The sequence below is a fragment of the Brassica oleracea genome, chromosome C4 (genome assembly GCF_000695525.1).
Source record: "Brassica oleracea var. oleracea cultivar TO1000 chromosome C4, BOL, whole genome shotgun sequence".
Classification (NCBI taxonomy): Eukaryota; Viridiplantae; Streptophyta; class Magnoliopsida; order Brassicales; family Brassicaceae; genus Brassica; species Brassica oleracea.
In genome coordinates this window covers 52,443,595-52,457,045 of record NC_027751.1, presented here as the reverse complement: position 1 = coordinate 52,457,045, position 13,451 = coordinate 52,443,595, and the positions used below count along the sequence as shown (strand labels likewise).

Below are 13,451 nucleotides of genomic sequence, written 5' to 3'. Positions count from 1 at the left end.
TCAAAACTTATCATATTTTAGGATAATTTTAATTTAAAATGTAATTTTCATATTTTTCAAACAAATTCTAAAAATATTTTTTAAATATTTTGTTATAATTGTTAAAAAAAATATTGAGTTGCATTTCAAATAAAAAGGTAAAGATATTAAAAATATTCTAATTAAAATATGTAAAATTTAATATAATTTAATATAGTTTTAACCTGTTTGTGAATATTGAGTTGCCACAAAAGTTACTTAATATCAATATCTTAACCTGTTTGTGAATCCTCCAAAATAGCATTGGAAGTCTCGGGAGATCCGAGGACGAGCAAGGAGTGGAGAACGTGATCGTGAGTAACGTGGATTTCATGTCAACTGATAACGGAGTTAGGATCAAGACATGGGGAAAAGATAGCAAGAGTTTCGTACGAAACATTGTTTTTCAACATATTAATATGAAGATGGTCAAGAACCCGATTATCATAAACCAACACTATTGTCTCGACAAACCTTGCCCTAAAAAGGTAATAAAAAAAAAATTCATTAACCGTATATTATATTACCTTTAATTATTTATATTGAGTCATTTAATTGGTATATTTTATTACAGGAATCTGGAGTTGAAGTATCAAATGTGAGATATGAAGATATACAAGGAACATCGAATACGGAAGTGGCGGTTATGTTGGACTGTAGTAAGGATAAACCATGTACCGATATTGTAATGGGTAATGTGAATCTCGTCTTGCAAATGGTTTATGGATCGGCTCAGGCTTCTTGCAATAATGCAAATGGATTAGCTAATGATGTCGTTGTCCCGTTCACTCCTTGTCTAAAGAGAGACTTGCTTTTGACATGATATATGGAAGGATCACCGAATCGATGTCGTCCCGACTGCTCCTTGACTAAAGATGAGTTTATGAAGCTAAATCAGTGAACGACGCTGTATTTTTTGCTAGTTGTTCTTTTTCCTTTGGTTTCTATGTTGCTACTTATTTTGATCTTTAAAAAATTTTGTACTCGAACTTATGGTATGAACTTTTAAAGTAATGATTAAAGTTTTGGCTCAGATCATTATATTTCAGTAACGTAACGATAAACTTTGTTCACATAAGCAAAATGTTAACTGCACTTTCTAAAATTATAAAAGGTTTCAAATGATAGTAGTCTTCTTTATGAGTTTTAGCTATGATTTTTCTTTTGGGGGTTATGTAGTAGAGACTATTAGATACTACTCATCGACCCAAAAATGTAATAGATGAACTAACTTTTTATAGAAAATTTGACATATGAATACATAAAGAAATCAAGAAACAAAATCTTACGTAATGAATTGTGAATTTAACGAAGCAAAGCTACGGACATCCTTGGTTTAATGCATGTTTCCTGTATTACACAACTCTATATTTATTCATTACCCTCTGTAAGATGTTGTGAATGTGCATTGCTACATTTCTATATTCTCTATCGATTGGTGAATCCTCTTAGGTCTAATTAACAATCAACCTGTTTCGTAATCTATTCAAAACGTTGACTGATCATTACTAATCAATTAATTCCGCTTACTAGTATTGTATGTTATTTATCTTTGTCAATTCAAATGACTTATGATTTTCTGTTATTCACAAGGGAGTTTAGGGTTTACTTTAGTCAAAGAATTTGAACATGCATGTGAGATATGTATACATGATGAAACTTTTATTAAATCACTATTCACTAATAGTCATTGGTTCATATTTAAAAATAAATAATAACAAAAATACATACAAGGGAAAACGTACAATCATATAATTCATAAGATATACCAAATATTTTTCATTTACTCAATCTTTAATCAATCTAAAAAGAGAAAGACTACCAAATCTATAGAACCTAATCAGTTTCAACCAAATATTCACCAATTAAGTATACTAACTATTCAATAAACCCCAAATCATTCATAAATCTTTGTCAAATTGGACTATTCTAGACTTTCTAGTTTAGTGCACAGTTACTGAAACCGGTAATGCTGTTGTACATAGAAATTTATCTTGTGAATAATTACTATTTTCTTGAACTAAATCAATAATATCCATATATATTACAGAATCTGGGTACAAGTCGACGAAATTATATATTAATAAAATAAAATATAAACTACCATATACAATCATAATCTATTTTGCATCAAACTAAACCTTTACGTTACTAAACTAACATAACATTCCTATAAATTCCCCTCTCACATACCTTCTTCTCAATATCATTCATCCTCAATAGACTAACATTCTCTGAAAAAAACACAAAAAATGATTCACAAAACATCAGGTCTTCTTCTTCTTCCTCTGACTCTCATCTTTCTTGATTTCATCCTAATCTCATCATTAGCCAAACCGACCCCAATCACATCCCTCAGTGTCTTAACCTACGGAGCTAAACCAGATGGCTCAAAAGACTCAACCAAAGCCTTCTTAGCCGCATGGCAAGTCGCATGTGCCTCTCCTAATCCCACAACTATTATTGTACCAAAAGGACGGTTCTTGGTCGGAAACCTTGTATTCCAAGGCACCAAGTGTACGAATGCTCCAATATCTTTTCGTATAGCCGGTTCAATTATTGCTCCGGAAGACTATAAAATTATCGCAAGCTCACTACAGTGGATCATGTTCGATGGAGTCACTAATGTTTCAATCTACGGTGGTGTACTTGACGCACAAGGCTCTAGTTTGTGGAAATGCAAGAACAGTGGTGGCAAAAAATGCCCTACTGGTGCTAAGGTTCGCTTGACGCACAAGTAACAACAACATTTCTTGATAAATAAGCGGTTTATATATTTAACTTTACTTGTTTGTGAACTATTTTGCAGACTTTGTTATTTACTGATTCGAATAACATCAGTATCTACGGTTTAACTTCGATCAATAGCCAGAAGTTCCATATAGTTATCGACCAAAGCAATAACGTTAAGATTGACGGCGTTAATGTTTTTGCTGATGGGGATAGTCCTAACACCGATGGGATTCACATCGAGAACTCTCACTCAGTGAATATCACTAACTCAAGAATTGGAACCGGGGACGACTGCATCTCCATCGGTCCAGGATCCACTTATGTTTCTATACAAGGCATTCAATGCGGTCCAGGCCATGGCATCAGGTAGCACAAAAATTCGTTTCTTGCCACACAAGTTACTGAATATCTCAACTTATTTTGGTTTGTGAATCCTCCAAAATAGTATTGGAAGTCTCGGGAGATCCGAGGACGAGCAAGGAGTGGAGAACGTGATCGTGAGTAACGTGGACTTCATGTCAACTGATAACGGAGTTAGGATCAAGACATGGGGAAAAGATAGCAAGAGTTTCGTACGAAACATTGTTTTCCAACATATTAAAATGAAGATGGTCAAGAACCCGATTATCATAAATCAACACTATTGTCTTGACAAACCTTGCCCTAAAAAGGTAACAAGAAATTAATTAACCATATCTTATATTACCTTTAATTATTTATATTGAGCCATTTAATTTGTATATTTTATTACAGGAATCTGGAGTTGAAATATCAAATGTGAGATATGAAGATATACAAGGGACATCGAAAACGGAAGTGGCGGTTATGTTGGACTGTAGTAAGGAGAAACCATGTACCGATATTGTAATGCGCAATGTGAATCTCGTCTTGCAAATGGTTAAAGGATCGGCTCAGGCTTCTTGCAACAATGCAAATGGATTAGCTAATGATATTGTTGTCCCGTTCACTCCTTGTCTGAAGAGAGACATGCTTTTGATATGATATATGGAAGGATCACCGCGAATCGATGTCGTCCCAATTGCTCATTGACTGAAGATGAGTTTATGAAGCTGGATCAGTGAACGACGTCGTATTGTTTGCTAGTTGTTTTTTCCTTTGGTTTCTACATTGCTACTTACAGCATCTATAAGTTAATACTCAATAAATTAATAATTCTTATAAATTAATAAATTTCGCCGGATCCAACTTGTGTTGGTTTAAAAGTTGACATAAATCGATAAAATAATAAGATAATGAGTTTTTCAATTTTTTTATGTAAATATATAATCCCATTAAAATTATATATTAATAAATTATATGTATACATATTTTATATAAGTAAAAACCTATTATTATATTGTTTTTTTATATTCACAATAGAATTATCTTTTTATTTTCTTAACACTTAATATATTTTTGATGTGATTTAGTAATATTATATATAAAGCCATATTTAAGTTTTATGTAATATATATTATATACACCAAATAATATAATAAATTAATATAAATGTCAAATTTCAAAAAAATAACAATTATGCAATGCAATCTATATTAATATAGCTTTGCTTTTGAAAAAGTTTATTTTTAATACAAAGAACGAAAAGTTAGTTTTATGTTAATTTCCAAAAATTAGTATCTATATAAAGTTGTTAACAAAATTTTTTCCAAGAGCTGTCGCTAGTATCCAAGAGCTTTCGATCTATGGTGGCTTCACCTGAGCTTTACAAGGTTAGGGCAGTCTTGGGCCTAAAGGAGAGTTGTCTCTATGTGTGCTTGAGGGTCGGGTTGGGTTCGTATAAGTGGTACACACTCAACTCCAAGAGTAGTCCCAATGCCCCCCGGTGGCTATGTTTTGGGTAGAGTCCCAATGCCCCCCGGTGATGATGCTTATTCTCCTCCTCCTCGTGTCGTGGGTTCGTATTATTCAGATCTTGTGGCTGTTGGTTCTGATATCTACAACATTGGCGTAGCAGATAAACCTTCTCAACCGCAGCGGACCTCTGGTGTCTCGATTCTTGATTGCAAGACTCACAGGTGGCTTAAGGCTCCACGCATGCCAGTGGAGTTAGATGAACTTTCTGCCAGGGTCCTTGATGGAAAGATATATGTACTAGGACGCTACCATCAAGATGGTTCCTGGAAGGAGTCGTTTGAGGTATTCAACACTTGTACTCAAACTTGGGATCTCCCTTGCTATGGATTGGATTGCGACGGAATCACTTTTACTATTGACGGGAAGCTCCACGCGGTCACTTTTTTGGATGGGGTGTTTGCTTTCAACTCAAAGCAATGTAGATGGGACCTCGTTGAACAATATCCAACGCGTATCAAACCCGACCAATGAAAGGCTAGTAGCATTTCTTTTACCACTAGCCAACTCGATATCGGGTAAATAAAAATGATATTGGTCAAATAAAAACAAATATTTACGTGATATTTGCATTTAAAGTTATATAAATCATTTTACTTTTACTATTAGTGGAATTATGTAACAGCAATATATGTATTATGTGATGTATTTTTTTTGCCATTTTATTATAATTTTTATAGATTATATAATGGTGTAAAAAATATTTTGTTACATTACGTAAACAAAAAAAGATCCGTCCGGTCGGGCGGGTCCAGCTCTAGTCTTACGTTATGAAGTGTGAATTTAACACAAGCAATGCTACGGACATCCTTGGTTTAATGCATGTTTCCTGTATGTCACGACTCTATATTTATTCATTACCTTTTGTAAAATGTTTTGAATGTGCATTGCCACATTTCTATATATATTCTCTATCGATTGGTGAATCCTCTTTGGTCTTATTAACAACCAACCAGTTTCGAAAATCGAAATCTATCCAAAACGTTGACTGATCATATAATCTACTGATCTTGCAATTTATATCATGGTTTCTACTAATTATCTTTAGTTCTGCTTACTAATATTTTAAGTTCGTTATATTTCGTATTCAGTTCAAATGACTAATGATTTTCTGTTATTCACCAGGGAGTCCAGGATTTACTTTAGTGATCCGAAAATCAAAAAATTTGACCATGCATGTGAGATATGTATACATGATGAAACTTTATTAACTTGCCATTCACTTCATATAATAAACAATAACAAAAAAAAAATACATACAAGGGAAAACGTACAATCATAAGATATACCAAATATTTTTCATTTACTCAATCTTTAATCAATCTAAAAAGAGAAAAAGATACCAAATCTATAGTACCCTTAATTATACTAACTATTCAATAAACCCCAAATCATTAATAAGTCTTTGTCAAACTTGACTATTCTAGACTTTCTAGTTTCGTGCACAGTTACGGTTACCGGTAGTGCTGTTTTACATGGAAATTTATCTCGTGAATAATTAGTATTTTCTTAAGCTAAATCAATCATATTCATATTACAGAATCTGGGTACAAGTTGACGAAAAAATATATTAATAAAATAAAATATAAACTTCGATATACAATCATAATTTATTTTGCCTCTAATTAAACCTTTACGTAAACCTTTACCTTACTAACATAACATTCCTATAAATTCCCCTCTCACATACCTTCTTCTCCAATATCATTCATCCTCAATAGACTAACCTTCTCTGAAAAAAAAAACACAAAAATGATTCACAAAACATCATGTCTTCTTCTTCTTCTTCCTCTGACTCTCATCTTCTTTGATTTCATCCTAATCTCATCATTAGCCAAACCGACCCCAATCACATCCCTCAGTGTCTTAACCTACGGAGCTAAACCAGATGGCTCAAAAGACTCAACCAAAGCCTTCTTAGCCGCATGGCAAGTCGCATGTGCCTCTCCTAATCCCACAACTATTATTGTACCAAAAGGACGGTTCTTGGTCGGAAACCTTGTATTCCAAGGCACCAAGTGTACGAATGCTCCAATATCTTTTCGTATAGCCGGTTCAATTATTGCACCGAAAGATTTTAGAGTTATCGCAAACTCACTACAGTGGATCATGTTCGATGGAGTCACTAACGTTTCAATCTACGGTGGTGTACTTGACGCACAAGGCTCTAGTTTGTGGAAATGCAAGAACAGTGGTGGCAAAAAATGCCCTACTGGTGCTAAGGTTCGCTTGACCCACAAGTAACTATAAACTTTCCTGATATACATGCAGTTTATATATTAACTTTACTTGTTTGTGAACTATTTTTGCAGACTTTGTTATTTACTGATTCGAATAACATCAGTATCTACGGTTTAACTTCGATCAATAGCCAGAAGTTCCATATAGTTATCGACCAGAGCAATAACGTTAAGATTGACGGCGTTAAAGTTTCTGCTGATGCGGATAGTCCTAACACCGATGGGATTCACATAAAGAACTCTCACTCCGTGAATATCACTAACTCGAGAATTGGAACCGGGGACGATTGCATCTCCATCGGTCCAGGATCCACTTATGTTTCTATACAAGGCATTCAATGCGGTCCAGGCCATGGCATCAGGTAACACAAAAATTCGTTTCTTGCCAAACAAGTTACTTAATATCTTAACCTGTTTATGGATCCTCCAAAACAGTATCGGGAGTCTTGGTAGATCAGAGGACGAGCAAGGAGTGGAGAACGTGATGGTGAGTAACGTGGATTTCATGTCAACTGATAACGGAGTTAGGATCAAGACATGGGGAAAAGTTAGCAAGAGTTTCGTACGAAACATTGTTTTCCAACATATTAATATGAAGATGGTCAAGAACCCGATTATCATAAACCAACACTATTGTCTTGACAAACCTTGCCCTAAAAAGGTATAGAAAATAATTAATCGTATCTTATATATTACCTTTAATTATTTATATTGAGTCATTTAATTTGTATACTTTATTTCAGGAATCTGGAGTTGAAATATCAAATGTGAGATATGAAGATATACAAGGGACATCGAATACGGAAGTGGCGGTTATGTTGGATTGTAGTAAGGATAAACCATGTACCGATATTGTAATGGGTAATGTGAATCTCGTCTTGCAAATGGTTAATGGGTCGGCTCAGGCTTCTTGCAACAATGCAAATGGATTAGCTAATGATGTCGTTGTCCCGTTCACTCCTTGTCTAAAGAGAGACTTGCTTTTGACATGATATATGGAAGGATCACCGAATCGATGTCGTCCCGATTGCTCCTTGGCTAAAGATTAGTTTATGAAGCTGAATCAGTGAACGACGCTTTATTGTTTGCTAGTTGTTTTTTTTCCTTTGGTTTCTATGTTGCTACTTCTTTTGATCTTTAAATGTTTTGTACTCGAACTTATGGTATGAACTTTTAAAGTAATGATTAAAGTTTTGGCTCAGATCATTATATTTCAGTAACGTAAGCAAAATGTTAACTGCACTTTCTAAAATTATAAAATGTTTCAAATGATAGTAGTTTTCTTTATGAGTTTTTGACTTTCAGCTATGATTTTTTCTTTGGGGTTATGTAGTAGACTATTAGATACTAGTAATCGACCCAAAAATGTAATAGATGAACTAACTTTTTATAGAAAATTTGACATATGAATACATAAAGAAATCAAGACAAAATATTACGTAATGAATTGTGAATTTAACGCAAGCAAAGCTACGGACATCCTTGGTTTAATGCATGTTTCCTGTATTTCACAACTCTATATTATTCATTACCTTTTGTAAAATGTATTAAGTATGGTTTATACACTAGATTATGGTTTAGTTAGAACCGGCTTGTATCGGATGGTTTACTCTTGTATATACACTGTGTACATCAACATTTACGATTAACAGAAATATTCATTCAATTCCAGATCCTCTCAACCTCATCTTCTTCATGAGAGCTTTGTTTCTGTTCAATCTCAAGTTTACTAAAAGAATGTGCATTGCTACATTTCTATATTCTCTATCGATTGGTGAATCCTCTTTGGTCTAATTAACAGTCAACCTGTTTCGAAATCTATTCAAAACGTTGACTGATCATTAATCCTCTGATCTTGTAATTTATAACATGTTTCTACTAATTAATTCCGCTTACTAGTATTGTTTGTTATTTATCTTTGTCAATTCAAATGACTTATGATTTTCTGTTATTCACCAGGGAGTTTAGGGTTTACTTTAGTCAAAGAATTTGAACATGCATGTGAGATATGTATACATGATGAAACTTTTATTAAATCACTATTTACTAATAGTCATTAGTTCATATTTAAAATAAATAATAAAAAATACATACAAGGGAAAACGTACAATCATAAGATATACCAAATATTTTTCATTTACTCAATCTTTAATCAATCTAAAAAGAGAAAGACTACCAAATCTATAGAACCTAATCAGTTTCAACCAAATATTCACCAATTAATTATACTAACTATTCAACAAACCCCAAATCATTCATAATTCTTTGTCAAATTGGACTATTCTAGTTTAGTACACAGTTACTGTAACCGGTATGCTGTTGTACATGGAAATTTATCTCGTGAATAATTAGTATTTCATAAACTAAATCAATAATATTCATTTTACAGAATCTGGGTAAAAGTTGACGAAATTATATATTAATAAAATAAAATATAAACTTCCTTATACAATCATAATTTATTTTGCCTCAAATTAAACCTTTACCTTACTAACATAACATTCCTATAAATTCCCCTCTCACATACCTTCTTCTCCAATATCATTCATCCTCAATAGACTAACCTTCTCTGAAAAAAAAAACACAAAAATGATTCACAAAACATCATGTCTTCTTCTTCTTCCTCTGACTCTCATCTTTCTTGATTTCATCCTAATCTCATCATTAGCCAAACCGACCCCAATCACATCCCTCAATGTCTTAACCTACGGAGCTAAACCAGATGGCTTAAAAGACTCAACCAAAGCCTTCTTAGCCGCATGGCAAGTCGCATGTGCCTCTCCTAATCCCACAACTATTATTGTACCAAAAGGACGGTTCTTAGTCGGAAACCTTGTATTCCAAGGCAACAAATGTACGAATGCTCCAATATCGTTTCGTATAGCCGGTTCAATTATTGCACCGGAGGATTTTAGAGTTATCGCAAGCTCACTACAGTGGATCATGTTCGATGGAGTCACTAATGTTTCAATCTACGGTGGTGTACTTGACGCACAAGGCTCTAGTTTGTGGAAATGCAAGAACAGTGGTGGCAAAAAATGCCCTACTGGTGCTAAGGTTCGCTTGACCCACAAGTAACTATAAACTTCCCTGATATACATGCAGTTTATATATTAACTTTACTTGTTTGTGAACTGTTTTTGCAGACTTTGTTATTTACTGATTCGAATAACATCAGTATCTACGGTTTAACGTCGATCAATAGCCAGAAGTTCCATATAGTTATCTACCAGAGCAATAACGTTAAGATTGACGGCGTTAAAGTTTCTGCTGATGCGGATAGCCCTAACACCGATGGGATTCACATCGGGAAGTCTCATTTAGTGAATATCACTAACTCAAGAATTGGAACCGGGGACGATTGCATCTCCATCGGTCCAGGATCCACTCAGGTTTCTATACAAGGCATTCAATGCGGTCCAGGCCATGGCATCAGGTAACACAAAAATTCATTTCTTGCCACACAAGTTACTTAATATCTCAACTTAATTTGGTTTGTGGATCCTCCAACATAGTATTGGAAGTCTTGGAAGATCAGAGGACGAGCAAGGAGTGGAGAACGTGCTGGTGAGTAACGTGGATTTCACGTCAACGGATAACGGAGTAAGGATCAAGACATGGGGAAAATATAGCAAGAGTTTTGTTAGAAACATTGTTTTCCAACATATTAAAATGAAGATGGTCAAGAACCCTATCATCATTAACCAACACTATTGTCTTGACAAACCTTGCCCTAAAAAGGTAAAAATTAAATTAAATAACCGTATCTTAGTACCCCTAATTATTTATATCGAGTCAATTAATTTGTATATTTTATTACAGGAATCTGGAGTTGAAATATCGAATGTGAGATATGAAGATATACAAGGGACATCGAATACGGAAGTGGCGGTTATGTTGGATTGCAGTAGGGAGAAACCATGTACCGATATTGTAATGGGTAATGTGAATCTCGTCTTGCAAAGGATTAATGGATCGGCTCAGGCTTCTTGCAATAATGCAAATGGATTAGCTAATGATGTCGTTGTCCCGTTCACTCCTTGTCTGAAGAGAGACATGCTTTTGATATGATATATGGAAGGATCACCGAATAGATGTTGTCCCGACTGCTCATTGACTGAAGATGAGTTTATGAAGCTGAATCAGTGAACGACGTCGTATTGTTTGCTAGTTGTTTTTTTTCCCTTTGATTTCTAGGTTGCTGCTTAAGTAGAACCTCAATAAATTAATAATCGATAAATTAATAATTTCTATAAATGAATAAATTTCATCAGTCCCAACTTAGACCGAATCAAAATTAGACAAAAATTTATAAAATAATAAAATAATAATATTTTATAAAATTTTATATAATTATATAGTCCCATTAAAATTATAAATTAATAATTTATATGTATACATATTTTATATAAATAAGAACCTATTATTATATTGTTTGTTCTATATTCACACTTAATATTTTAAACTCTATGCAATATATATTATATATATACACCAAATAATATAATAAAATTAATACAAATGTCAAATTTCAAAAAATAACAATTAAATTCTATACAGTAAAATCAAATATTTTTCTTAATTTAGAATACATATATCTTAAAATAAAAAATCTAAATAAGAATTTTTTTATAAATTAATATCTCTATAATTTAATAAATTTTCAAAGTCCCGACATTATTAATTTATAGAGGTTTTACTGTATTTTGATGGGTGCGTGAAGGTCTTTGAAGGGTATCATCAGCAGAACTTTGAGAAGAATCTGCTGAAGTGTTCTTGGTCGCCTGATGGTGCTAAAGTCACTGCTGGTAGCGCGGACCGTATGGTTCATGTATGGGACACAACCACTCGGCGCATTCTCTATAAGCTCCTGGGACATAAAGGCTCTGTTAATGAGTGTGTGTTTCACCCTACTGAGCCTATCGTTGGTTCTTGCAGTAGCGACAAAGATATCTTCTTGGGAGAGATCTGAAAGTTTTAAACCTGTGAAAGCTTTGCAACTAACTTTGAATTAAAGTCTTTAGATTCAACAATGTGCTTTAAGACATTTTGTTTATTGAGAGAAAACCAATGTTTTCAAAAACGGACCGGAAGCGGAACCGAATCAATTATTAGATCCAACCCAACTATGTGATTGGTTCATGGTCGAACCTGGTCTAACCACCGGTCGGTCCGGTTTTAAAAACACTAGAGAAAGCAAAACAAACATCACTCTTTGTTATCTCCTGCTATGTCTGTATGATCTTCATCTTCTTGTACTCTAACTTTACTTCCACAGCAACTTCTCTTATGTTCTCCAGCCACATGTTTCTTCACTAAACTGCCTCTTGTCTCTGCAAGCTCCAACCTCTTCTCCAGAAACTCAGCATTCTCCTTCCAAACCTCTCCATTAGCATACACCTCTTTCTTCCATATCGGAACCGAAGCCTTCAGCTCATCAATCAAGAACTTGCAAGCGTCTAAACCGTCCCCACGGTGAACAGACGAGACCGCCACAAACACGCTGGTTTCCCCAACAAGAACTGGCCCCAGACGGTGGGCGACAGCGATCTTGTGGATGTCCCAGTTTGATCTAGCGGATGCGCAGATGGAGCTGAGGTATCTTGTTGCCATTGGTACGTATGCTTCGTACCTCAGCTCCATAACTGTTTTCCCCTCGAATGTGTCTCTTGTGGTGCCTGAGAATGTTGCTATGGCGCCGGCTTGTGGGGTGCTGACGTAGTCAAAGTACTTGGCTAAGGTTATTCTCCTCTGAAGACATCTTTTAGTTCTTATGAGAGAGTACAGCGAACTCTAAACTGTAGAGCCAATCAACAAACACCATTACTTATCAAAGAAAGCTAATAATCAGACAATTAGTCAAAGATCTAATGGAACAGAACACACAGAGATATCTTAATACAATGAAAGTTTGATACTTTTCTCTCTTTAACAGCTACACAGACAACAAAACATTGAAAAAAACAAAGATTAGAACTTGACCTTTCGGGGTTTGGTAGGGACAGATGATGAAGAAGAAGAGCATGTGCTTCCACAATCACCTCTCCTTTGGACTAATAGGTTGGTGAGCGAGAATCAGATTAAGACAAAACACAAACGAACGTTTAATGTGAAAGTCTCTTCTTTTTTTTTTCCTCTGTTTTTTTTTACCAAAGCGACGTCGTTTTCGGAAGCTACAGTGAAGCGTCTCTTCAAAGGAGAGAGAAGCATCTCTCTTTGTGGATACTATTTTGGGAAAGTGAGTGAGGGACGAAAGATCATCAAACCATGGCTGCTGCTACATCTTCTTCCTCTGGTTTCCTCCTTAACCCGTTGACTTCTCGCCACCGTCCTTTCAACTACTCTCCACAGCTAGCTTCTCTCTCCTTATCCTCTAGAAAGGCGGCTGCTTTCACGCTTAATAGCCAGAGCCAGAGGTGTAGTGATGTTGTGTGCAAGGCTGTGTCTGCATAGGTTGAAGCTGGGGTTGAAGGTCTCAACATCGCCGAGAATGCTGCTCAGGTTAGATGTGTTTTGTCTTCATAGTAGTGAGAAAGGAAAGCTAGATTGGTGATAAAGTTTCTTACTTTGTGGGGGGGGGGGGGGGGG

General features: G+C 34.9%; 6 protein-coding genes and 1 pseudogene across 6 annotated transcripts in view; 6 read left to right on the top strand and 1 right to left on the bottom strand.

Annotated features, from left to right (window-relative positions):
- Positions 1 to 841, top strand: part of LOC106341602 (probable polygalacturonase At2g43860) — an 11,798-nt gene extending 10,957 nt beyond the window's left edge. The window contains exons 3-4 of the mRNA XM_013780328.1: positions 281 to 506; positions 593 to 841. Coding sequence (XP_013635782.1) covers positions 281 to 506; positions 593 to 841 — 475 coding nt within the window. The remainder of the gene's footprint in view (positions 1 to 280; positions 507 to 592) is intronic.
- Positions 842 to 2,270: 1,429 nt separating this feature from the next.
- Positions 2,271 to 3,753, top strand: LOC106339223 (probable polygalacturonase At2g43860). The gene is made up of 4 exons (XM_013778013.1): positions 2,271 to 2,738; positions 2,828 to 3,117; positions 3,197 to 3,422; positions 3,505 to 3,753. Exons 1-4 carry the CDS (start codon positions 2,271 to 2,273, stop codon positions 3,751 to 3,753), a joined length of 1,233 nt encoding a protein of 410 aa, XP_013633467.1.
- Positions 3,754 to 4,415: 662 nt separating this feature from the next.
- On the top strand, positions 4,416 to 5,097 carry LOC106339222 (annotated as a pseudogene).
- A 1,278-nt stretch (positions 5,098 to 6,375) lies between these two features.
- Positions 6,376 to 7,855, top strand: LOC106341611 (probable polygalacturonase At2g43860). The gene is made up of 4 exons (XM_013780334.1): positions 6,376 to 6,846; positions 6,936 to 7,225; positions 7,299 to 7,524; positions 7,607 to 7,855. Exons 1-4 carry the CDS (start codon positions 6,376 to 6,378, stop codon positions 7,853 to 7,855), a joined length of 1,236 nt encoding a protein of 411 aa, XP_013635788.1.
- A 1,597-nt stretch (positions 7,856 to 9,452) lies between these two features.
- On the top strand, positions 9,453 to 10,934 carry LOC106339221 (probable polygalacturonase At2g43860). Its single transcript, XM_013778012.1, has 4 exons — positions 9,453 to 9,920; positions 10,010 to 10,299; positions 10,379 to 10,604; positions 10,686 to 10,934. The coding sequence occupies exons 1-4, from the start codon at positions 9,453 to 9,455 to the stop codon at positions 10,932 to 10,934; spliced, it is 1,233 nt and encodes a 410-aa protein (XP_013633466.1).
- Positions 10,935 to 11,888: 954 nt separating this feature from the next.
- Positions 11,889 to 13,073, bottom strand: LOC106339220 (molybdopterin synthase catalytic subunit). Its single transcript, XM_013778011.1, has 2 exons — positions 13,014 to 13,073; positions 11,889 to 12,656 (listed from the first exon to the last, which is right to left on the bottom strand). The coding sequence occupies exons 1-2, from the start codon at positions 13,071 to 13,073 to the stop codon at positions 12,072 to 12,074; spliced, it is 645 nt and encodes a 214-aa protein (XP_013633465.1). The 3' UTR covers positions 11,889 to 12,071.
- LOC106342808 (cysteine synthase, chloroplastic/chromoplastic) overlaps positions 12,987 to 13,451 on the top strand; it is a 2,787-nt gene continuing 2,322 nt past the window's right edge. The window contains 1 exon segment of the mRNA XM_013781842.1: positions 12,987 to 13,364. Within this exon segment, the coding sequence (XP_013637296.1) occupies positions 13,131 to 13,364 (234 nt within the window). The 5' untranslated portion in view covers positions 12,987 to 13,130.